This window comes from Rhinolophus hipposideros (genome assembly GCF_964194185.1).
Source record: "Rhinolophus hipposideros genome assembly, chromosome: 20".
NCBI classification, from domain to species: Eukaryota; Metazoa; Chordata; class Mammalia; order Chiroptera; family Rhinolophidae; genus Rhinolophus; species Rhinolophus hipposideros.
Window position 1 is genome coordinate 38,154,263 of NC_138066.1, and position 24,243 is coordinate 38,178,505.

General features: G+C 57.9%; 1 protein-coding gene across 3 annotated transcripts; it reads left to right on the forward strand.

The window, feature by feature from the left end:
• Nucleotides 1–4,172: 4,172 nt before the first annotated feature.
• ADAM11 (ADAM metallopeptidase domain 11) lies at nucleotides 4,173–23,723 on the forward strand (the record flags this gene model as incomplete). 3 transcript variants are annotated; one of them, XM_081029913.1, is made up of 27 exons in its annotated part: nucleotides 4,175–4,376; nucleotides 4,829–5,004; nucleotides 13,129–13,205; nucleotides 13,392–13,458; nucleotides 14,448–14,533; nucleotides 14,618–14,693; nucleotides 15,058–15,124; nucleotides 15,197–15,264; nucleotides 15,626–15,700; nucleotides 15,777–15,848; nucleotides 16,039–16,205; nucleotides 16,714–16,798; nucleotides 16,914–17,004; nucleotides 17,138–17,189; nucleotides 17,705–17,804; nucleotides 17,885–17,956; nucleotides 18,064–18,156; nucleotides 18,469–18,549; nucleotides 19,101–19,151; nucleotides 19,258–19,321; nucleotides 19,535–19,634; nucleotides 19,819–19,938; nucleotides 20,030–20,198; nucleotides 20,288–20,402; nucleotides 20,490–20,580; nucleotides 21,141–21,158; nucleotides 21,661–23,723. In XM_081029913.1, exons 1-27 carry the CDS (start codon nucleotides 4,313–4,315, stop codon nucleotides 21,674–21,676), a joined length of 2,313 nt encoding a protein of 770 aa, XP_080886039.1. In that variant the 5' UTR covers nucleotides 4,175–4,312. The 3 variants fall into 3 exon arrangements, with proteins under 3 accessions (XP_080886038.1, XP_080886039.1, XP_080886040.1); XM_081029912.1 differs by lacking the exon at nucleotides 21,661–23,723 and having other exon boundaries at nucleotides 4,173–4,376; nucleotides 21,141–21,318; XM_081029914.1 differs by lacking the exons at nucleotides 4,175–4,376; nucleotides 4,829–5,004; nucleotides 13,129–13,205; ... (2 more) ...; nucleotides 21,141–21,158; nucleotides 21,661–23,723 and having other exon boundaries at nucleotides 15,197–15,260; nucleotides 20,490–20,584.
• Nucleotides 23,724–24,243: the final 520 nt, after the last annotated feature.

The window sequence follows — 24,243 nt, forward strand, 5'->3', positions numbered from 1 at the left end:
TTGGATGAGATGATTTCAAGGGTCCTTCCTTCCAATAATAAAATACAATGACCAACAAAACCCCTCCTATCCTGCTGCCATCACAGACCAACTTACCTAGGAACTCATTCCTGGTCCAAGGCTGCTCCTTCGCACTGTCATGTCTCTCCCAGCCTTCTCTAATTCCTGTCACCTCAGCCATTCCAACCAGTCCCAGGTCCTCCTATTCACTCTCCCTGCTGACCATCCCCCTTTATGCCCTCCCACCTCCTCATTCTCTCCGCCACCTCCTTCCCCCGAACCCCATCCAGCCACACTGATCCACTTGTGTCTGACCACCGTAGGCAATCCAGCCCCAGGATCTTTGCTCTGGGTCCCTGCCCCTCGAGGAGAGCAAGAATGCCCCACTCTGCAAGTTCATATTCCATATTCTCCATGAACACTGTAAGCCTTCAGGCCACAGTGGCCTGAGTTCAAATCAGATTCTGCCACTTTGTGACCTTTGATAAACTCCTGAAACTCAGTTTTCTTAATCTGAAAAATGGAGGTAATAGTAGGTGCTGCCTCACCAGGAAATCACAAGAATTAAATCAGATATTTGTGAGGTACTGGGCACAGAGCTTGGCACATTGTAAACACTCAATTAACTAACGTATTACCACCCCACCCCACCTCCCCACCGCCCCACACACCCGTGATGCCAACTTCCTAGGCATTTCAGTAGCGCTCATTTTCACTAATCTTCCACCTGGTGACAGCTCTCTGACCCGCACCCCCATCTCAGTGTAAATTTGTGGATGAAGCTGCTAAGGGGCTCTGTAAGTCACCCCATCCTTGGGCCCCCTTTATTCTCAAGGCCAGTTCCCAGAACTCCAGGAAGATCCCTTGTGTGGGGGAGAAGTGGCAGTGGGGTGGGTGCTGCACCCTTTCTCCCCCCATAGCATGTTAGGCCCCTGGGGGCATGACTACATTTGTGCACTCTAGACCTCTCAAAGGATGGGTGCCCCGGCATTCTGACACCCCAGGTGCCTCCAACCCCTCCCTGAAGAGAGGCATCAGAGCCTCAGGGATTCTAGAAGGGGGCCACTTGGACAACAGAGAAAGAGGAGTACAAGGCTCCCCTCAGGGGAATACTCAGGTGATAAGAGCGGTTCTCTCCTGGTGGAAAGGACGGACACTGGCCTGGGATCCAGGCGGAAGCACAATGAACTCCTGTCCCAATGCTATGGGCTTTTCCGCAGCTCCCCAACCCTCAACATTATGGCAACAGTCTCTCCGCGTGCTCGGTAGAGAGGGCCCCAAGGCCCCCAAACCTTAAAGGAATCCCTTGGGTCCTGGACAAGGGCCAGGAGGCTGGCTTTCTCCCCAGCACCTTACAGTCAACACGAGTGGTGCAAGCTCAGGATGAGTGAGCTCAGGATGAGTGAGCCTTTTCTATGCACCAGGCACTGCTCTGGGACCCCAGCTGGTTGCTGGGAGCCCTGAGTCCTGCTCTTACCCACCATACCACCCTGCCCCCTTGTCTGGCCTCACAGACTGGGCATGGGACCTGGACATCCTCCCTTGGCAGGAATCACTGCCCATCACTCTGCCCCAGAACCGGGTCAGCCGACACCCCTCCCTCACCTGCAGCCGCTGGGACTTGGTTTTGGCCTCATATAAGCCCAGCTTGGCCCCATATCAGCCCAGCTTGGCCCCTGTGCAGGAAAATTGGAGGGAAGAATTGGCAGAAGGGCAGGAAGAACTGCAGGAGAAGGAGGCCCCAGACTTCCTAGTGGGGGGGGGGGCTCCTGAGGGATGGCTAGGGACCAGAGCCCAACAACTCCTTCAGTAGGGGTGACCCTGAGGGTGGCATCAAGACAGCAGGAACCGTGGCCACTGTTTTCCAGAGTCCCCAGGGACTCCTGTGGGAAAAACAAGCAATGTGCAGAAGGGAGCAAAGGAGCCTGCCATCTCCATCTCGGTGGGATTGGGTTGGGATTCCCCCAGGGAGCCGTTGTTTGGGGAGAGGCTGTTGCTACAGCCCCTGACCTCAGGAGAGAAGGTGGGTGAGGGAATTGAAGCGGGCTTCCTGCTTGGCAGAGGCACACAGTTCGTAGAAGAGCTGACCGGGAGGATAAGATGGGGGAAATGGGGTGTTGGCCTCGGGAGTGGGGTGTGGTCAAGGGAGGGTGGACGCCCAGCTGGGACTGCTCAGAGCTGGGGAACCCAGGAAGATGAGGCATTGTTGGGGGTCAAGGGGCCGTACAAGTGAGCCTCCACTGTAGCTGGCCCAGAATGCCACCAGAGAGAAGTCACTTTGGGGTCCAGGAAGGTCCACAATAGGAAATCCGAGAAACCAAGGCCACAGAAGTGGGAGGAATGTGCCTCAGACTGAGGCCTGGCCACAGATTTGGCTTGCCGTGTGGTTTTGGGCACTTGGTGGGGTGTGTGGGGGATCCAGGCTCCCTCAGGCCCAGGGCACCGCACTGTGAAATGACAAACCCCGCCTATCCTTTTGGGAGGTATATCGGATCAGGGTTCACTAACGTGGCCTTGTACCATGGCACAGATGGGGCAAGCCAGACACAGGCTGATGGTGTGTGCGTAGGGTGAGGGGGCATGGGATTGATGGACCAGATGGAAGGCAGTGGTGGGGATAAAGGTGGCGAGAGAGGAGTGGGACCCTGGATATGGGATGCACTTCTCACTGACTCGCTGTGTGACTTTGGAAAGCTTGTGTAGCCTCTCAGAGCCTCAGTTTCCCCATCTGTAAAACGAGGAGCACAATTTCTCCCTCCTGGGCTAACTGTGGGTTTCCCGGCAGTATCGCATAGGTCTTCGTCACCCTCGCCTCCTCGGCCCTACACCCTGGAAGAGGTTTCCAAGATGTCTCCAGAGTGAAGGAACAATTGGGTCAGCCTTGTTGAGCATCTGGGGCTGGAATGGCAGGTGGTTGGAGGGGAAGTCACCCGTTCCCAGCATTGATGTCAGCGCCTTCTGGGAAATCACCTTCTCACCTCTCTTGGGCCTAAAATAGAGCTGGGGGTGGGGGGTGGGGGGTACTGTCATGAGCCAGAGGCAACTCCCCCAACCCTGGTGGAGGCCCAGGGTCCCCAGTAAGGTCGTTCCTCAGTGACCTGTGGTCTCCAAGGGTGGGTTCAAGGAGGTTTTGGCTTTGGGCCCACACCCTACCCCCCCACTCTATCTCAGGTCTCTGGCTCCTGGGATTCCGTAGGAGAGGTCAGAAATCCCTGCCCCAGTCGGGGACCCATGTTGCCCAGGAGACTAGGAGCTGAGCTGGAGGAGCCCAGCTCCAGGGTATGTTGGGGATCAGGTGGTTTGGAGACAGGGCAACTTAGTCTGGCCTGAGAGGGAAGCTGGGGGGCTCCACAGGTATCTTCTGCTCCTCAAAGATTTGACCTGGCTAGTTCACATGACGTTTAGGGAGAAGGATTGTGGTACCCAGTGTGAAGGACTCAGGAGGCCAGAGACCCCTCCTGGAGGGGTCAGGTGACAGCAAATCCTGAAGCCCTCCTGGAGTCAGGGGCATCTTGGGCTGGAAAAGGAGCCTGCAGAATGGAAAGGGATATGGATCAAAGGTGTGGGAGGACGCCACAGTAATCTGCTCCGGGCAGTGGGCGAGAGACCCCAGAGGCGCCCAGAGGGGCGTTAGGCAAACGAGCCTCTGCCGCTCTGTCCCGTCCCTGGCCCCCCCCCCGCCTTCTCAGCTCAGAAAGGCTTCGGTCGACCGGGGCTGGGGCTGGGGAATCCCCATCCTGGGTATAACGCCCCAGGGGCGAACATGGGTCGGGCAGCCACGCCCCCAACACCTCGATAGCACGGGTCCCCAGATGGGCGGTCACCAGGTCAGAGCCCGGGGTCCTTGTGTATCCTCCCTGCCTCCCGCTACAAATCTGCCGGTCCTCGGCGCTCCACAGGCAAGAGGTGGCCAAGGAGGGGGTCGCGAGATGGGGACCCGGTGCGCCCCGCCCTGCACCTGCCGAGGGAGACAGAGGTGGTGCGGGAAGGCCGGCCCCGGGGCGGCGCCTCTTTTGTCCTCACGTCTCGGCGGCCCCGGCCCTGCCCCGCTGGTGGGGCCCCGGGGGCGGGGGCGGGCCCTCGGCTCACGTGCTCGCCGCTCGGCTCTTAACCCGGCCCGCCGCCCCGCCGGGATGGCCGCGGCCGGAGCGCGCTGAGCCGGGCGCCCTCCCTGCCGCCGCTAGCCTCGCCCCCCGCCCGGCGGGCGCCCCCGCCTGCAGCTCCGCAGCCGGCGCCCCCGCCCGCGTCCCGCCTCCGCCCGCGCCGCGCCGCTCAGCTGCAGCCCCCGGACCGGGAGGATTATGAACGAGCCATGAGGCGGCTGCGGCGCTGGGCGATCGCAGCGCTGCTGCTGCTGCCGCTGCTCCCCCCGCCCGGTGAGTGACCCCCGCCCGCTCGCCCTGCCCCCGCCCCGGGTTTTGCGGCGGTTTCCGCTGCAGCCACATTTTCCTGCAGTGTTCTGGGTGCCAGCGGGTCCAGAGCGCGGGAGGGTGGGGGCGGGGGAGGACGGAGAGTGCGGACACCCACCTGTCCCTATCTGGCCCGCCCCACCGCGGCCATCCCCCTGCCGCTGGCCGGCGGACTCTGCAGGTCTCTGCGGGTTTTGGGGGGGGTGGAGGGAGTCGTGACGGTAGTGCAAGAGTGGAGCTCCTGGCCCCCTCCCCATCCCATCAGACTCTTCCCTCTGCAGGGCAGCATATTCTCCCACCCAGACCCCCCCGGGGTTCCAAGGGCCACACCAGAGTGGGGGGTAGGGGGTGCCCACCCCATTCCCAAGTCTCTTGCCCCAAGGTGGGCATTGCCTGCAGCAATGGCCTTGTCTCCCCAGGTCTTGGGACTCCGGGTGCTGCTGGAGCTCTGCATTGGAGGGTATCACCCCACTTGTGGGGCCCGGAAGCCCCTGAGGTCACAGAGCCCAGCCGCCTGGTGGGGGAGAGCTCCGGTGGAGAGGTTCGAAAGCAGCAGTTGGACACCAGGGTCCGTCAGGAGCCACCTGGTCGACCGGTGAGTGGGGCTGAGTGGGGAGGCCAGGGGTCTGAAGCAGGCCTTAAAGCCCAAGGGAGGCGGGAGGGGGGGCAGGGGAGGACAGCCAGGGGTTGGGCGCCTCCCAGGCCACTGACTCCAGCTGCTTCCCTCTTTGTACAATGGGCTACCAAGTGGGTGCTGGAGACTACTAGTGGGAGCACCCCCACCTGCCCCACTCCAGGGACCCTCCATCATCGTGGGGTTCCTCTGCACTCAGTGGACCGTCATGGCCAGGATTCAGTCCAACGTTGGTCAGCCTTCTGCCAGCCCTCCCAAAGCAAGTGGTTCTGCTCTAGATGGGGCTTGGGTAGGGCAATAGAGGCAGGGAGAAGCAGCTGAGCCCAGTCAGGGATTAGGGTTCCTGGGTTCTCGCCACAGCCACCCTTAGTGGGCTTCTTGGGAACAGCTTAGTGCTTGCTCCTGCCTCAGTTTCCCCCTATGCACTGAGAGGTTTGTTGTTCTTCCTGTCCTTGCTGAGGGTGGGGCCTTGGAAAAAGGTTCTTGGCCCCCAAGCTCACCCACAATGCCGCCCACCCCTGTCCCTTTCAGCTGCCAGGCCCCTCCTGCTTCCCAGAGGAAGGTTAGGAATGAAGGAGATTAATTGCAATTAATAATTAATTAATATCATGTGAATAATAATCATCCAGATGGAATATTCATTCAGCACGCCTCGGCTCTCCAGGAGCTCGAAGCTGAAAGTTAGCCAGGCCAACGGGGGCGATGGAGGGAGGGATGGTGAAGGCCTGGCAGAAGTAGGAGATGTAGAGGAGAGACTCAGCGGAGGTTTCAATCAAGGTCTGGGAAGTTGGGGGCAGCTGGGAGTGGTGGGAGGTATATTGGGCTGGGCAGAGGGAGGAAGGAGGGAAACGGAGGCTAACGTTGCAGACATCTGTCAGACTGGCATCTGGCCTTGCCTAATGTACTTGGTTAAAAGCCCTTAGGGGGGGTGGAGGGGGCTGTGGGGGGTGCAAGGGGGGGCACTCGGGAAATGGAATGGAGCAGGAAGGCAGCATGCATAATAGATGGACCATCACTCAGGGCTGTGCAGAGGTGGTTAATGGTCCTGAGCAGGCAATTCTGGGTGGGGTGGGGGTGGGGGCGATGGTGGGAGTGTAGGAGATGCCTTCAATACCTGCCCAGGCTCCCTGGGAGGTACCTAGTACCTCCCGTAAGGTACTAGGGCAATAGGGATGGTCCCAGGGCCAGAGCAGGGGTGTCCTGGCTGAGTGTGGCCCTTAGATCGGCTTTCTTCTCTGGTGTCCCCCCACCTGTGAACTATGCACCCCAGGGCTATGTTGTCTGGGAGTTGACAGCCTGGCCTCACTGCCAGGACTCCTGGCCAGTGCTTTAGGGATGTACAGATTGGAGGATGAGGTGATGCTGTAGGTGGGGTCAGAGGCCAGAGGGGAGGGAAAAGCACAGAGCCAGGTAAGGAGGAAGAGTGAGTGCGCCTTCAGCCTGTGCTTCCTGAAACGGGGTGTGTTCTGGGGGATGGTGGTACCTGTGACACTGGAGAGAGCAGGATGGGTGCAATTGGACTGGATGGGCTGGATGTACAAAGGAGAGGGGAATCTCTTTGGGTCATTCTGCTGGGTAAGTGGGTGGCATGTGTGCGTGTTTGATGTATGTGAACGACGGAGTCTGAATATGCCCAAGGGAGTGCCTGAGGAGGTGGGGGTGGAGGGTTCTGTGGATCTGTGAGGCAGTGGTCACTTCCAGTTGGGGGTCTCTCTGGGACTGAGCCTTCTCAGGGACCTCACTGCAGCCTCCCCAGGGGATTTACTCAACCTCAGCTTCCCCTTAGGTGGAATTCTCACAACTCCATAAGGCAGGTAACTTTTGTCTGCCCATTTTGCAGGTGAGCAAACTGTAGTTCAGACAGATTAGGTAATTTGCCCAAAATCAATCAGATCTTAAGCAGTGGAGTAATTTTCTCCAAAGCCAGGTACTTCCCACAGCACCATTCTTCTCCAGTAACTCTGTGAATTTTGGCACAGGGGGCATGTCCCCAACCCCACCCAGTACAAGGTGAAAGGCCAAGGGGGACAAAAAGACACGTCCAGAATATTTCCCCCTGACTGGAAGGAGACTTTGCAACCCTCTGCCTCCTACCTGGCACTTCTTCCTGGAGCACGTCTGGCCTCGGAACCTCTGGGCTGATGGTGGAGAAAGTACAGCATTGAGACCAAGTGTCCCAAGGATGTGCCCCACCCCCACCCCCGGCACTCTTGAGCTTTGTCCAAAATTATTGCACTGGTTTGGGACCTAAGGCAGAGCAAGGTGATGGGTCAGCAACAAGATCTCCATCTGCTGTGGCGAGTGTGGCGGCACATGATGGTTGGTAGGGTCTGGATGGTGGGCCTGGGGGCTAACCTGCTCTGGCTTTGGGCTGGTCACAGCACCTTTCTGAGCCCATCTGAAAATCAGGATGATGATAACATTAATCTCAGCCCCACTCACTACCAGGAGGTGGTGACAGGAAAGGGCTTTGTGTGTGAGGACTCCTGGCTTTTGTGAGGGGGAATGAGGGAGACGGAAGGTGGTCAGGAAGGAATTAGAAGCTAGAGAAATTAGTTTACTGGGCCCTTACTTGGGGCAGGCAGTATTCTGCCTTTATATCATCTTCATCACAATTCTGGGAGGTGGGGCTATTATCATTCCCATTTCACAGGTGGGATAAGAGGCACAGAGAGGTGAAGTAACTACCCCAGGTCACACAGCATTTAAGTAGCAGAATCAAGATTGATATCCAGAGCAGCACTCTTAACCAGTGAACTCCCTGCCTCTTGCTCAGAGATACAGTGAAGAGGGGCACAGGGGACCCTTTGTCCTCTTTGCCACTACTCTCAACACCTCACTTCTGTCCAGTTTGGAAACAGCCTGGACCCAAAGCTCACAGAGGTGGGGGAGCTTCTGGAAGTGCAGAAACCTGGGGTCACAGGGAACCTGCAGCTGAGGGGTGAGGCAGAAGCACTAGCAGGACCACAGTGTACCGTTGGGCTGGTTGTTCACTGTACAAGGGTGCCAGGGCAAGTGGGCTGAATGAAACCGGTGGGCTCATGAAGCTGCATGCATTCTGAGGGGACCTTTTTTTAATCCATACAAAGCTGTTGTGTGGGTTATGCCTGCACATGGGAAACTCAGACTCCTTCCGAACCAAGGAGAGTGTAGGATGTGGGTAAGAGAACAGGGCAGGTGGGAGTAGGGTCCCAGGCCCAGAAGACAGACCCTCATCTGAGCCAGCTGGGAGAGGGGACCTCAGTCACTGGACCGAGTTCCTGTGAGAACCACCCAGACCAGCATTTACTGGAGATGCCACCCTGGAAGCCCTCGGTTGAGGATCCATGCTACAGTGTTTGTGTTTTTTTCCTGCAAAGAGGTGAGGGACAATTGGGCAAGGCTTAGTCCCCAGCTCTTGCAAGATGGCAGCCAGGGGCAAGGAGCCACAGGGTCTGTGTCTGGAGCCTGAGTACCCCACTAGGGCCAAGGCCACCGTGTGGTCTCTGCAGCCAAGGTTGCAGTGCTATCCTGGGATGGGAGGCAGGGGAGGGTCCTGGGAGGGAGGCCGGTGGCTGGAAGCCAGGACTAGAGTTTGTGCTGGGTTCAGTTTGCGCCAGTGAGGGCTATAAACGGAGCCTGCATGAGGTGGTGCAGAGAAAGAGTTCACACAGGAAGCTAAACTTCTACCTGAAAGACTGCACATGTGGCTTTGGTGTGGGACAACCTCAGTGGGGCCCGGCGCCACTGCTACTGACTGAGTAGCTTGGGCAAGCCACTGATGCCTTCCCCATCCATAAAATGGGGATAATAGTAGTCTCGACTTCACCTAAGCGGCTACAAGGATCAGAGGAGATGACGTGTGTACCAGTGTCCGGCCTAGGATCCAGCAAGCCTAGGTGTTCTGTGAGGACTGCCTTCCCTCCTGAGGGTCAGGGCCAGGTGCTGGCAGGAGGGCTGGGTGTCAGAAACAGGAACCGGGGCATTTGGGGTTACCTGTCAGGTTCTGGGTGGGGTTGGGGGGACAAAGTGGAGAGGAGTCTTGAGGCCTCCCAGCCAGACTCTGGCCTGTGGGCTCCACCTCCTTAAGCAGCCCTGCTGGCTGCCTAGCGGGACCCAGCTGCCCAGAGTCTGTTCTTAGAGGGACTAATGACCCTGCAAGGAACTGACTCTGTCCTCAAAAATTTAGGTCAGATCCCATTATCAAAAAGTCATCCAACTATTCTCACTGTCTGGGTCTCCCACTGCCCTGCTGATAAGTGGAGCCTCATCGAATCTTGGGGCATATGGGGCTGGGGGAGTTGGCTGCTGGGGGGAGGGGATTTCTCCCAGGTGGGGCCCTGCCTCTGACTCTGCCCTATCTGCTCCAACCCGGCTCATGCAGTTTATCCCGTTCCTCAAAGCTGGACCATTTACCCTTCCTTCTTCATTTATTATTACGTATTATTACTAATCTTTGTGACAATAACATGTTAAAAGGGGCTTTCATTTAATCCTCATGACAACCCCATTTCACCAATGAGGAAACTGAGGCTCAGAGAGGTTAAGCAGCTGACTCGGGACTTCTGATGGCTTTCTATTCAACTTGAGTGTTGAGCCCTGGCAGGGAAAAAAGCAGGGGTTGCCGTGCTCCAGGGGACTAACGGTTGCCCACGTGAAAAGCTGAATCAGGATGTCAAGAACTGGGTGCCTAAGGGCCGGGGAGCAGAAAGGGACAAAGCCTCTGAGGGTTGGTGGGTGCAGGCTTTGGCACTGGGGGTGAGGAGACGGTCATAGGAGAAAATGGAGGTTGGGGGAAAGAGATTCAGGGCAACTATGGATGCTTGAATTTTCTAGGGCGTTTGGGAACTCTAAAGACCTTTAGTCTCCCCCTTCCCAAGACTGACTCTGAGGGTCTAGGGGAGAGGCCTGGCCTCTGTTCTTGTGATTCTGGGACTTCAGCAGTACCTTTGCCTCCTTCACTCTGCACCCGTGTCTGGTCAGGTCTGCCACAAGGTGCAAGCAGGCGCCTGGGGAGTGGGCAGGCCAGCGACAGGGAAGCCCGGGGGAGGGCACAGTCAGCCCAGCCAGATGGCCACTGCTGCCATGGTAGACGGAAATTCCAGCCAGAGGGTGAGAATTGACCCCACACCTCCCCAGCATGACCCTGGGACAGTCACCTCCAAGTGTCTTTCCCTGAGCCTTGGCCTGGCATTTGTAAAATGAGCACTAGATGTCCTGGGCGGGTTAAGATCAAATGAGCGGGAGCACGTGACAGCTGGATGACTGGGGAGCAAGAGGCAAGAGCAGGGCACAGGGTCGAGGCCCGGCTGGCCAGTCGGTCACCAGCTGCACTGAGCTGGGTGCAGAGGAGGGCAGGTGACAGGAGGGGCTCCCAAGGGAAGGGCTAGAGGTAACTGGAAAGATCAGGGGCAGGTCAGGGGTAGGAGGCAGGCCAGGCAAGGAGGAGTTTGGCTTTGATAGAACACAGGCGTAAAGCTTGGCTGGGGGGTGGGTCTTAGGACGCTGGTGCCAACAGAAGCCCCCTCCTCAGATGCCTGGGGTACAGAAGTCCTGGGGACTGAGGTGGGTTTGCCTGTCCTTTGTCATCCTTTAGACAGGGGGTGTCCCCCTGTGCCCTCCCACGGTCGGGCCAGGCCAGGCAAACCCACCCAGCTATTTGGTCTCCCTCCCCTTCCTGCCACTGCCTTTGGTAGGTACAGGAAGTGATGGGGACAAAAAAGGAGCGGGTGTCTACTCTCCTACGAGTCCGGGCTTTCCCCAGAGCTGGGTGTCAGCTTTCTTTGCACAGAGAGGGGAGAGGCCAGATAGGTTAGCTCGCTGATTTCCTGAGGGTTCTGCCAGAATCTTCCAGGCCCAGGACAACCCCCACCACACAATACAACCTCACAGCCTTGCATCTGGGCTCATCTTACCCTTTTCAGGGGGATCATCTGGGGCTCAGAGAGGTTGCTGGATCGTCCCTGAGGCTACACACACTGAGAGAGTAGAATCAGGGCCAAGGGGCTGCACAGGCTGCTCCTTTGCTTAGCCAGTGTGGGGGTGGGGTTCGGGGGCAGAAAGAACAAGCAGAATCAGACCTGAGGGCAGGGACGTACAGAGGTGGTCCAGGCAGGGATGGGTGGGAAAAGCGGAACTAGTCCAAGCCCAGGAAGGGCGATGGAGGGCAGGGATGGCCCCGACCAACAGTGGCGTGGGTGTCCAACAGTGGCGTGGGTGTAGAGTTAGTAGGTCAGGGACAGGGGCTATCAGAGGTGGTCTAGGTCAATGGGCGGAGAGGGAAACTGTGATTCCTTGTCCTTGAATTTTCATTTGAGTCTGGTCGATACTCTAGGGCAGGGGTTTCCAAACTGCGGCCCGCGGGCCAACTGCGGCCCGCAATCCATTGTTAATTTGCCCGCAGCAAATTCCAAAAATATATTTAGTTTACTTAAATAAACCAGGTGAGGAAATACGTACTTCACCTTGAGTGAGTGGCCGGCTGTTTGTGTATTTTACCGCATATGGCCCTTGGTAAAAAACATTGAAAAAAGTTTGGACACCCCTGCTCTATGGGCTCAGGACAGAGCTTGGAGCCCCAGTCAACCAGGAATGGGGTGAGTCAGTGTCCTTGAGGCTCAGAGGGCTACCTACCTAGGCTCTGGCCCTCTACCCCACCTAACCCCCTCTCCTAGCGCCTCTCATGGACACTGGGCCATTTTAAATCTTATCTCACCTTTGGGGTGAGAAGGCCCTGGAAGCTGATTCCCTAGGCTTGAATCCCAGTTCCGCCATATGTTAGCTGTGTGACCTTAGGCAAGTTAGCTGCCCTCTCTGTGCCTTGGTTTCCCCATCTATCAGATAGGGATAACAGTAGCATCTTTTTCATTGGGTCATTGTGAAGATCAGATATGATAGCACTTGTAAAGCATTTAGAGCAGTGTTGGGCACATAACTGCTCAGTAGAGAGTAGAAATCTAGGTGGTTGATGAAGCCAACTAGCACCCAGCTATGGGATTTCATGACATTGAGGCTCCCTTCCATCTTGCAACCTGCTCCCCCCAAAAGAAAGGCACAAACAAATTCTGCCCGGCCCAAGGTGGGACCCTTATCTGGGGGCCTGCACTTAAGTCTTCTTAAATGCAGAGGGGTAGGAAGAAGGTTCCATTCCCTCTCAGGCCTCTCCCATGCTTCCTCGTCTTTTTTAGGATCTGAGGCTTGGAGTGTGGACATGCGAGTCGAGAAGACCAACTCCCCCTCAAACTAACCTCTCCTGCCCCTTCTTCTCTTGGGGTGGCTTTCCCTCCAGACACACTAGCTTCAGGTCTGGAGTCCCCCACGACCCAGGCCAGGGAGGGTAGCCATCTTGCTCAGGCCTAGTACGTTGCCATGACAACCTGGATCCTCCCAGCCCAACTGCAAAGGCCCCTCTGAAAAATTTATCAGGAAAACTTCCTTGTTTAAAAATTAACCATGAGATTGAAATATTAAAGATGAGCTGCTTTGGGCAAGGCAGAGGGCAATGGATTTGGGGGGAGAGGAGCCAAGTTCTTTCCTCCCGACAGAATGGCATCTGCCCATTGCCCCAGCTTCCAGGGGCTTCACGATCAATTCCAACCCACTCCACCCCTGTCTGCAGAGTCCGACGCCTTCTCCTTAGATTGAGGCTGGGGCCAGGGTACAGGAATAGGAAGGAAGGCTCTTGCTTTAGCAGGTTCCTGGGGTCACACTGCACCCCATCTCCTTTTTGGCCCTTTCACATACTACTTCCTAGGGCCGCCCTTTAGTCCAACAGCAAGGAGGGCCTGGCCCAAGGCACTGGGCAGACTGAGTTGCCCCTTTCCATTCCTGCTGCTCCCGAAGACTGGCCCCAGAGAGGCTAGGCTGGCACCTGCCCCTTTCACTGCTCACTGTGCCCTGACCCCCCCCCTGGTAAAGGAACAGGGTCTTGGAGAAAGATGAGTTTATGCAAAGCATCTTCCCCCAAATCGATGGTCTCCACAGCTACTGGGCTGGTCCCCTCCCCTCCCCAGGGCTACTCCCTCTTCTGGAGCTTCCAGGATTCCCCAATTCCCACCTACAGGCTTCCCCAGCTTGACTCCCCCTCTGCTTTTCCCCCACCCCCAGCCTGTCCACCTGGCCCAGGTGAGTTTCGTCATCCCAGCCTTCAACACCAACTTCACTCTGGACCTGGAGCTGAACCAGTGAGTGTGGTCTTGAACCTGGGAGGAAGGGCTACAGGCGGGTGGGCAAGGCAGGGCCTGGACTTGGCTGGCTGGAGGGGTGCCTCGGCTGGGGCAGGGGACCTAGATCTGGGCCGGGGGCAGGGGATCCAAGCTTGACTCCTCCCCACCAGTGACCCCTTCTTCTTCCTGCCCACTCTGTTTCAGTCACCTCCTATCCTCACAATACGTGGAACGCCATTTCAGCCGGGAGGGGAAAACCCAGCACAGTACCGTGAGTGTGTTTGGAAGAGGACAGGGGAGATGGAATGAAGGGACAGGTGACCATTGGAGATGGGCCTGGGGTATACTTTATATTTGGGATGGGCCTGGACCCTTGGGACCCTCCATCTCTCGCCACCTTGGAGGCTCTGAGGATCGGAGTCGAAGGGTGTGGAGCCCTGAGCTCCCCTCACCAAGCTCTAGAGGCCTGACCCCAGCCAGCCTCTGTGCCTGGCATAGAGGTACTCAAGTACCCTTACTGCTTCACGCCCAGACATTCTGGGAGAGGGCAGTTGGGGAAATGCCCTTCTGCTCAGCATCAAGGTCCTGGGACTTCTGGCTGCCTGGGACACGAGGGTCCCAGCCATGGAGGCCCAGGGGCCCAACAAAGATGAATGAGTGTCTATAAATAGCGCCCCCGCCCCAGCCTGTTCAATAACTGGAGCATAAGTAATTCTGCCAGAAGTGGGGAGAGGGGTGCTGGTCCCCTTTAACCGGTGAGCTGGGCCAGGAGGACATGCTGCTCAGTTCCTCAGCCACAGACCACCTATCCAGGGGTGGTCCATGGGAGTAGTGGTCTGTGAAGAAACATTGTGTGAAATCTCACGTGCATGTTAGGGGCGAGTCTATAGCCTTCATCTGATTAAGTGAGCTAATTCATGGTAAGTGCTTAGAACAGAGTGGTACATAGTAGGTGCTGTATGCATGCTAGCTATTCTTCTCAAAGGAGTCTGGGATCCCTGCACCAGCCCCAACAAATGGTTAAGAACCACTGATGCAGTCCAATGTCCTCATTTTCTAAGTGAGGGGAAGGAGGTCCAGAGAGGGCTAGGAACTTGCCCAGGGTAAAACAGCAAATTAGGAACACAACCAGAGTAAAGCCAGGCTGCAGATTTACAAGTGTACCCAGGACTGCAGCCACCTGCATACGGGTGATTCAGTGGCTCTTACCCATCCTGCTGCCTTCATGCCATGTTTGCTCATGTGCTGCTGTTCCTCCAGGGTGCTGGAGACCACTGCTACTACCAGGGGAAACTCCGAGGAAACCCCCGCTCCTTTGCTGCCCTCTCCACCTGCCAGGGACTGCAGTGAGTATGGGGAGGGGCGGGATGGCTGAGCAAAGCCTCCAGCCCCAGGCCTGGGGACTGTAGGGAGCGCCTCTCTTTCTGCAGTGGGGTCTTCTCTGATGGAACCTTCACCTACATTGTGGAGCCCCGAGAGATGACTGGGCCTCGGATAGCCCCCCAGGTGAGCCTTCATGGTCCCCTCTGACAGTCCTGCTCATCCTGATGGCTGTCACTGCCTCCTTCTCCTCCCTTGGTAACCTCAGCCTCACTGCTCTCCTCAGTGACCCCAGCTCCAATGTCCCCTCTGTCCCCCAAATAACCTCTCATCGGGCTCCAGTGTCCTTTGCCCCTATCTCTCAGGGCGCCCCCAGATCTTGACCCTGGAATCTGAGCATCTGGGAGATCAGATCCGACATGGGAGCTCTGGCCAGTTCTGGGTCACCCTGGGGTGGAGTGGGGGTAAGGACTGGAGCTGTCACCCCCCCACAGCTGAGCTCAGAATAGACCTCGTAAGCTCTCTAAGAACTAACTTCCCCTCATTGCAGGGACCACTTCCCCACTTCATTTATCGGACGCCTCTCCTCCCAGCCCCCCTCGGATGCAGGGAACCAGGTAAGGGAGAGAAAGTGGGGCTGGGGAGGGAGCTGGTTGTACCCCTCTTTCACCTGCCCCTTTCCAAACCAGGCTGCCTGTTCACTGCCCCTGTCCATTCTGCTCCTCTGAACCGGCCGAGGCTGAGAAGGAAAAGGCAGGTACGGGGCCCGCACAGACCTCGGGCTGCAGAGACCTCAGGCTGTGGTCCAGAGCAGGAGGACACCCCATCTATGGCTGGGGCAAAGGAAGACTCTAATGGATGTGGCTGGGGGCCAGGGAACCATCTCTGGGAGGAAGCGCCCCACCCCATTTCCTAATGCCCGCATCTACCTATGTCCCCATCATGGGCTAACGGGAGTTGCCAGCCCTAGTACCAAGGCTGGAGAGGGATGGGACACATGCCAGTGCGGGGCTGGCATTGTCCCTGGCTAGAGTCCGGCCTCCCCAGTCTGACCATGGCTTGGCCACAATGCCAGGCATGGAGGGGACCGATTCCAAGTGCCCACCCACCCCCCCCAGGTCCGCCGGGGCTACCCTACAGTGCACAGTGAGACGAAGTACGTGGAGCTGATTGTTATCAATGACCACCAGCTGGTAAGTTCCCAGGCTGGGGACAACTCTGGGAGGAGAGGCTGAAAGCAGCCTTGCCCTCCACCTATTCTTCTCCTAGTTTGAGCAGATGCGACAGTCAGTGGTCCTCACCAGCAACTTTGCCAAGTCCGTGGTGAACCTGGCAGATGTGGTAAGCCACCCTCTCTTCCTCTCCCTCTCCTCCCAAGCTCCCACTCAGCCACACACATCCTTGGGGTGAGCTCTTGAGGGCATTATCAGCCACTGACCCCTACTTCCTGGAGGTACAGACTTCAGCCCTATCCCCCCACACCCACTCCCACCCTCCAGCCTTCTCCCCATCTTCTCCCATCCGGGCCTAGATGTACAAGGAGCAGCTCAATACCCGAATCGTGCTGGTTGCTATGGAAACGTGGGCAGATGGGGACAAGATCAAGGTGCAGGATGACCTCCTGGAGACCCTGGCCCGGCTCATGGTCTACCGACGGGAGGGCCTGCCTGAGCCCAGCGATGCCACCCATCTCTTCTCGTGAGTCCCCCACCCCATGTGTCCTGCCAGCCTCTGCAGGGTTATTGAACACCTGCCCTGTGTCAGGTGCTCTCAGGGTTTGGGACTGGGCTTACCTTGCACCTGCCCCCAGCCATTTGCAAGAGGTGGGGCATTCTCCCCTGCATTGTAAGCTGATGCCCCTTTTCCCTACCCCCAGTCACCTGTGCCATCACCTCTGCCCATCCCCTTCCCTTCATCCCTTCTCCTTTCAAACTGCCCCAGCATCCCTTTCTCGTAGGGGAAAAATCTTTTAAAAGGTCCTTGCAATTAGAGATGATTTCATAGGAACCTCTCATTTGGCTTATGAGCAAATGAACCCAAAGAAGGGAAGAGGCTTGCCTGAGGTCACACAGGCTGATGTGAAGGCCAATACTCAGCTCCCCAAGGAAGGGCTTTCGTGGGGGATGCTCCCCATCTTCCCCACACAGCCCAGGGGAGTCACTATGGGTAGGGCAGGAGGTTTTCCTGACAACCCTCTCCCTTCCAGGGGCAGGACCTTCCAGAGCACCAGTAGCGGGGCTGCCTACGTGGGGGGCATCTGCTCTCTGTCCAGGGGTGGGGGTGTGAATGAGGTGAGCAGTGTGGGGGCATGGCTAGGCTGGGGTGGAGAGGGGCTGCTAGGGGCATGAGCCCTGTGCCTTTTGGAGGGATGTAGACATCTTTGTACTCCATCTTCCCCACCCCAAGTATGACAACATGGGGGCCATGGCGGTGACCCTGGCCCAGACGCTGGGGCAGAACCTGGGCATGATGTGGAATAAACACCGGAGCTCAGCAGGTATCAATGAAGACCCCTTGTGGCCCCACAACCAGCCCAGACCCATACCCAGCAGCTCCAGAAGAGAAGAGGGGGTCTGTGGGGGGGGGGCGGTCACCTACTCTCCCTTATATCCACCTGGCTCACCTCTCAGGGGACTGCAAGTGTCCGGACAACTGGCTGGGCTGCATCATGGAGGATACTGGGTGAGTTCTTGGGGACAAATCGGGGGAGGGTTTGGGGCCAGGAGAGTCCTAGAGCAAGCACAGGGTGGCAGTCTGGACGTGGCGGCCTCAAGAGGCCTAGCTCTCAGGACCACTCAGGATTCCAAGAAGCCCCGTTTTCTGCGGGACTCTGCACAGAGAGACCCAGATTCCCCGGCGGGACATCCAAACTGACGAGACTGTAGTGCACACTGTCTCCACCGGGCGCCGCCAAAGCCTCCTTTGGAGGCACCGTCCCTCCTTGGGGCCCCAACCTCTGACTCGAAGTCCAGAGGTTGGGGGAGAGGGGCCGGAGCGACGTCCCCAGCCCACTCCCGCTTCATGGGCAGGCGGGAGGATTCTTGTGTAGTCTCCGGGCACATAGACCCTCAGCTTCCTGGACAGGGTGACCGAGTCCCTGGGGCAGCCATCCCCAATCTTGAGAAGGGGCGAGAGCGTGGACTGGAGGGGATAGCGTGGGCCAGGACCCAGCGGCACCGTCCCTCACCCCTGCCCAGGTTCTACCTGCCCCGCAAGTTCTCGCGCTGCAGCATCGACGAGTACAACCAGTTTCTGCAGGAGGGCGGCGGGAGTTGCCTTTTCAACAAACCCCTCAAGGTACGACACCCAAGGCGTGGAATCAGGGAGCAGGCTTGGGTTGGTCCGGGTCAGACTCCCGACACCCCTTCTCTGTCCAGCTGCTGGACCCCCCTGAGTGCGGAAACGGCTTTGTGGAGGCAGGGGAGGAATGCGACTGTGGCTCGGTGCAGGTGAGCGACCAGTGCCAGGTGGGGAACAGGACGCAGGGGTGGGTGTGAGGGAGGCTCTGGGGGTCCGGGCCCGCCCGCCTCCCTCCCCTTCTCCCCGCGTCCCTCAGGAGTGCAACCGCGCGGGCGGGAACTGTTGCAAGAAATGCACCCTGACTCACGATGCCATGTGCAGCGACGGGCTCTGTTGTCGCCGCTGCAAGGTGAGAGACCCGCCGCTGGAGCGGGAAGGAAGCGGGACCTAGCGGGATCCCAGCTGCTAGTGATCTGTAAGGGGCGGGATTTAGGGAGGAGTCGTCGCTGGAAAGCGCCAATGAGGAAGAGAAGGGCGGGGCTGCTGAAGGCGGGGCTATGAGGAGCGGGGCGGGGCACGTTGCAGAGAAGTGTTGGAAGGGGCAGAACCTCGAGCTGGCCTGGGAGCGTCTGAAGGCTCCAGGAGCCGGCGGGGCCGAAGAGGCAGGCGGGCGCGGGGTCCGAGGTCCCTGCCTGAGCCCTGAAACGCATCCCTTCCTCAGTATGAACCGCGGGGTGTGTCCTGTCGCGAGGCCGTGAACGAGTGCGACATCGCGGAGACCTGCACCGGGGACTCGAGCCAGGTCCGCCCTGCCCTGCCGCCTTACGGAATCCCGGGCGAGGCAATCCCTATTTCTATCCCTATCCCTATAGTTTTGGCTCAGCTGGGCGACAACTATTCTCCGTGCCCTCTGCTCTGCTGCTGGCGTCCCCGCAGATGATCAGCCTCAGTTTCCTCATCTGAGAATGGGGTTGTTCGTGCCTCCTTTGCTCCTACGATCATAAACCTGTGTTTATAGTCTGGCTGGTATTCCCAGCACCTGGTGCAGTACCTGGTGTGTGCTAGGGATCCGAGTGGCTGATACTATTAGTAAATATCTCTCAAGTCGTTATTACATGCCAGGCATTTAGTTCTCCCAGCCCTGGGACAGAGGTGCAGGAAACAGGGAGACTGAAGAGGCTGTGGGACTTGCCAACCTGCGTGGTCTGAATTCCAGTTCAGGTCTCCTGTGGAAGAGCCCTGAACATGAGACCCCACATGGGGGGCATTTGGCACTCCTTCATTCTTTCTTGAGGCCCGCCTCAGCTCTCAGTCCTGGGGCTGCTCTGCTTAGTCCAGCCCCTCTCTCCACAGTGTCCCCCTAACCTGCACAAGCTGGATGGTTACTACTGCGATCATGAACAGGTATGATGGGATGGGGGCTCCTCCCCCTCAGGGCTTCTACTCAGTACAGTCTATTGTCTCCACTGTGGCCAGTGTGTCAGTCCCTGGTCTCCTGTTTGTCCCTTAGGGCCGCTGCTATGGAGGTCGCTGCAAAACCCGGGACCGGCAGTGCCAAGCCCTTTGGGGCCATGGTGATTCTGGCAAAGGGTGGGAGAGGGGATTCTGGAGGACCCAGGATCGAGAGGCTGGGGAGGGGGCAGGTTCTGGCTAAATGTGCCCTCCATCAAATATGTGGCTCCCCAAGTTCTCAGGGACCCAGCCACACTGGGGGTCAGCCAGAGTGTTGGAGGTGCAGGCCTGAGGTCCTGGGGTGACGGGTGACACCTAGCATCATTTCCTTACAGTTGCTGCTGACCGCTTCTGCTATGAGAAGCTGAATGTGGAGGGGACGGAGCGTGGGAACTGTGGGCGCAAGGGGTCAGGCTGGGTCCAGTGCAATAAACAGTGAGTTGCCAAGGCTCCTGGTTGGGCCTCCCCAGCTCCGGGGCCAGGAGGGTTTTTTCAGAGATGGAGCAGCAGGTTCTTATAGGATGTGCCTGTGGAGAATACGTGGAAAATTATGGTGTGGGGAAAGAGCATATCTGAGTAGTCAGACTTGGGGCTCACTGCTTCTATGCTGCCCCAACAGGGACGTGCTCTGTGGCTTCCTACTCTGCGTCAACATCTCTGGAGCTCCTCGGCTGGGGGACCTAGGGGGAGACATCAGCAGTGTCACCTTCTACCACCAGGGCAAGGAGCTGGACTGCAGGTGTTGGCTGGGACCATGGCTGGGGAAGGGGAGTTTGCAGCTGTAATGGAGTGGGGGGCATGGGCGGAGGCCAGCTGTGCCGTTTCCCCAGGGGTGGCCACGTGCAGCTGGCTGATGGCTCCGACCTGAGCTATGTGGAGGACGGCACTGCCTGTGGGCCCAACATGCTGTGCCTGGATCATCGCTGCCTGCCAGCCTCTGCCTTCAACTTCAGCACCTGCCCGGGCAGTGGGGAGCGTCGCGTCTGCTCCCACCATGGGGTAGAAGCCTGAAGGCCAGGGATGGTGGGAGGGGTTTACAACAGAGGACAGGGCCCTGCTAACCTCAACTGGCCCCACCCCACCTCTAGGTCTGTAGCAACGAAGGGAAGTGCATCTGTCAGCCAGACTGGACAGGCAAAGACTGCAGTATCCACAACCCCCTGCCCACATCTCTGCCCACTGGGGAGACGGAGAAATATAAAGGTAAGTCTGGTGCTCACCGGGGTGGGGCTCTGTCTTTCCCCTTCTCCATGCCTGCCCCTGCCAACTGAGCCCTGCCCTCCTCCCCAGGTCCCAGCGGCACCAACATCATCATTGGTTCTATCGCCGGGGCTGTCCTGGTTGCGGCCATCGTCCTGGGCGGCACGGGCTGGGGATTTAAGTAAGAGACACACATGTTTCCTACAGCCCCTGGTGTCCTCAGGGATTATCAGAACCCCAGGATGGTGAAGCTGACGGGACCTCCCTGAGAGGGTAGCTAAACCAGAGCTCACACATCACGGTCCAGGAGGTTTTACATTAACAACGCTGATTTCCAGCTTCTGTTGAAACATGAGAAAACTGGGCCTTACGGTGCCTCTGTGTGAGCCTCTGTGCCTCTGTGTGAGCACGGCCAGAGAGGAGCTAAGCAGGGGTGCCCGAGACAGGGCCTGCATCCTCCCCCGGAGACCCCACCCAGCCTACGGTGTTCCGTGGGCATCTGAGTTTGGGGGCCTGGAGCTGGTCTAACTCCCTCAATGTTCAAAGGAGGGGCCTGAGGCCCAGGGTCACGCAGTGAGTTAGTTGCAGTTAGAATTCAAACCCAGGTATCTCTCCCTGGGCCCCTGGCCTATCTCTGGGGCAAGGGGCTTCATGGGGACCAAAGGCCCTTCCCTGAGAGAAGGGGAAGTTCACAGATGGTTCCTTTTCCTTTCTTTCTGTCTGTCCTCTTGGCTCCTGAAGAAACATCCGCAGAGGAAGGTATGACCCGACCCAGCAGGGGGCCGTGTGACAATGGCCACGTCATCCCTCCTGCTGTACCTGTCTCCATCTCATTTGTCACCTCACATTCTGTTGATGGGGAGCTGGGAGCTGATTTCCCCACGCCTGTCACTGCTGTCACTACAGGGGTGGGAGAACCTGCTCCAGGAGGAAAGTCCTCAGCCTGCCCTTGCCACTTCCTTTTGCCCACCCATCCATCCCCTCAGGCCGTGGTCCGTTGGCTCCTGCCCTTCCTATGGCCAGGTGGACCCTGGAGCTGTGGTGCCTGCAGCCCTCATCTCCTGGGAAGGGAGCCTACCTCCGCATCCCATCTGTTTTGTCTTTCATTTCACCGCTGTCTGACCTCCTGCCAGACCCCCTCCCTGGCCAGCCTGTGACTTGCTGCCTTAGGGCCCGGCACTGACCTCCCAGGGCCTGGCTCGGGGGCTCTCCCTCTGGGCCCTGCCTCATATCTTCCCCTGATGCCCCCTCTCCGTTCCAGGTCCGGAGGGGCCTAAGTGCCACCCCCCTCCCTCCGAGCCTGGCGCCCACATCTCCGCCCTGAACCACAAGGCTGCCCCTGCCCAGCCATGGAGGGAGGCCCCATGCAATGTCTTCTGGCCTAAGCCTTTCGACTCTTGGCCCCACAGGGCTTTGGGTGAGGGGCTGTGGCCCTGCCCTTCGCACTACCAGGGTGGACCAGGCCTGGGGCATTTCTCTCATGGTCCCCCACCCCACCTTATGCGGCTTTGGCCTTGCACACCAACTCTCCCTGTGTGAATGTAGCTTCCGTCATCACAGACTGCCACAGCTCAAGTGGTGAGAAGAGAGCTAGAGGGGTGCCCCGGTGGGCATAGCCTGGGGTGGCCCCACATCAAAACCAGGCAGCTGGGACCAGGGTTTTAGCTTTCTTGGACTTAGGGAGAGGGAGCTGACATCTACAGCTTTTTCCTTTTTTGTTGTTGTTTTGTTTTTTGTTTGTTTTGCTTATTCTTAACTGATGAATGTAACTCTGGGGGTGCTGGGGTCAGCGCAGTTGTGGGGATGTTTTGCCATTTGCAGAAAGGACTGAAGGAACTGAGGCATGACCATCCCCGGGGCCCTCCCCTGGGATGAACACACCTGGAATCCTCTCACTGAATGCAGAGACGTCCCCAAGCCAGGCAGGGGCCAGCATCCTTGCCTGCTTCCTCCTCCCAAGCCCTGCTGAGCTTGGAGAGAAGTTTGAGTGCTGATTCAAACCAAAGCTGCCTGTTCCGTGCCCAAGCCTAGATTATGGGTGCGGCAACCACACGTCCCAGGTTGTCTTCAGTTCTAAAATGACCATCCCGCTGTCCTTGCGGGATGTCTAGAAAATACTGTCCTGTCTAGAAAATACCGTCCCTGAAATAAAATGGCACATTCCCCCTTTCAAGAAAGGTGATTCTGGGGCTGACTCAGGGTTTAGGTGCCCCCTGGCATGGCCTAGAGGTCCCAATCTGGGACATCCTTCCCAGGGAGGACTCCAAAGTAGGGAGGGCCAGTGGCTGGAGGGTTAGGGGCTCTGCCTGTAATGTGCATGAGGAGGTAGGACAAGGCAGGTCTGTATAATTCTCAGCCTCTAGAAAAGTCCTCAAGGCCCTATCAAATCTTGCCTGTTACCCCTGTCCCAGGGCCAAGTTTACGGTTGTTTTCCCCATTATGTCCTCTGATCCCCACTGCAGCCGAGCCAGGGAAATAGGCTGAGGCTGTGCAGAAGTCCTCGGTCCTCCCACAAACAGTCCTGCCCATGGCCTACCCTCACTTGGGGCAGAGGAGCTCTGCCTCCTTGACTGCTGAAGACCAGCTGGCAGGGGCAAGATGGGGGTCAAGCTACCTACGATGAAAGCCAGAAATGAATGGACTCTCCTGGATTCAGCAGGGGTTTCGCCTCACCCCAGAGCCTTTGAGTCGCCTATTTTAGTCCCTCTGCTTCTGGGGCATCTTTGAGGAGGACTCATGCAGGAGATGGCTCCCTGTTTATCTTCACTACTCCTCAGGGCAAACGGGACTGAAACCCACTGACACCCTTTTGGAGGGTTGCATGCGGCTACAGTGGGGCCCTCAATGCTGAGCCCAGCTGGCACTGCCCAAGCGAGGGCGATGGGTGGAGTACCCCTCTGCCCAGTCCTGCTCCCCCAGCGCCCCTAAGCTGGGCCCGGGGTAGGAGGACAGGGGCGGGGTTTTGCGCTCTTGCTGCAGTACCTGACGGCGCCCTCTGGGGGTACACACGTATGCACAAGTGGCGATGCCTCCGACACAAGCATTTGGATCCACATGTCCACACAAATGTGAATACCTCTGCACGCATGGACACGGCTGTGTGTGTGCACGTGGGGGTGGGGTTGTGGAGAACTCGAGATTTCCTGTGACCAGGCCACTTGGCTCCCAGCTGTCTGCATCCTCTTGCCCTCACCCTGGCAGCACCCAGGGACGACTGGAGGCTGAACGGGCTCCATACAGCATCCTGTAAATATGTCATCTGGGGCTCAGGGTGGGGAGGTCGGGACAAGAACACCAATTAAAGATTATGTCTGGGGGCTCACACACACCTGTGTATCTCTTTCTGTAAATGACAGCACTGTGACTGGAGAACCCTTCCCTGCCCTCCTTGGCACCGGAGGGAGCGTGATGATGGGGACACTGAAGGCAGGAAGTGAGCACCCAGTACTGGGCTTTGGGCATAGTGTTCCATTCAGGCCAGGAAATACGCACGGACAGGGTGGAGGGCCTGGCCCTATTCTGCTTCTGATCTCCCAACAAAGCAGAGCAGAGGTGAGACGAGACGGACCGTGTCTTAATAAAAGGCAGAAGACCCACTTCCCTTTATGGCTGAAGCCAGAAAGGCCACTTCTTACCTCCCAAGAGATTCTAGAGACCTGGATAAAACCGCTAATCTGGTCCCCAGGGCTCTGTGCTCTGCCCCCTCCCCCCAGAGAGAATTTGTTCTTTTCCCACCTATGCTTCCTCCTGCTGTGCCTGGGGCAGGAAGGAACTGAGCAAGGCTGAGAGCTCCTCCCCTGTTGAGTCAGATAGATATGATTCCTATCTTCCACTCCAGAGCCCT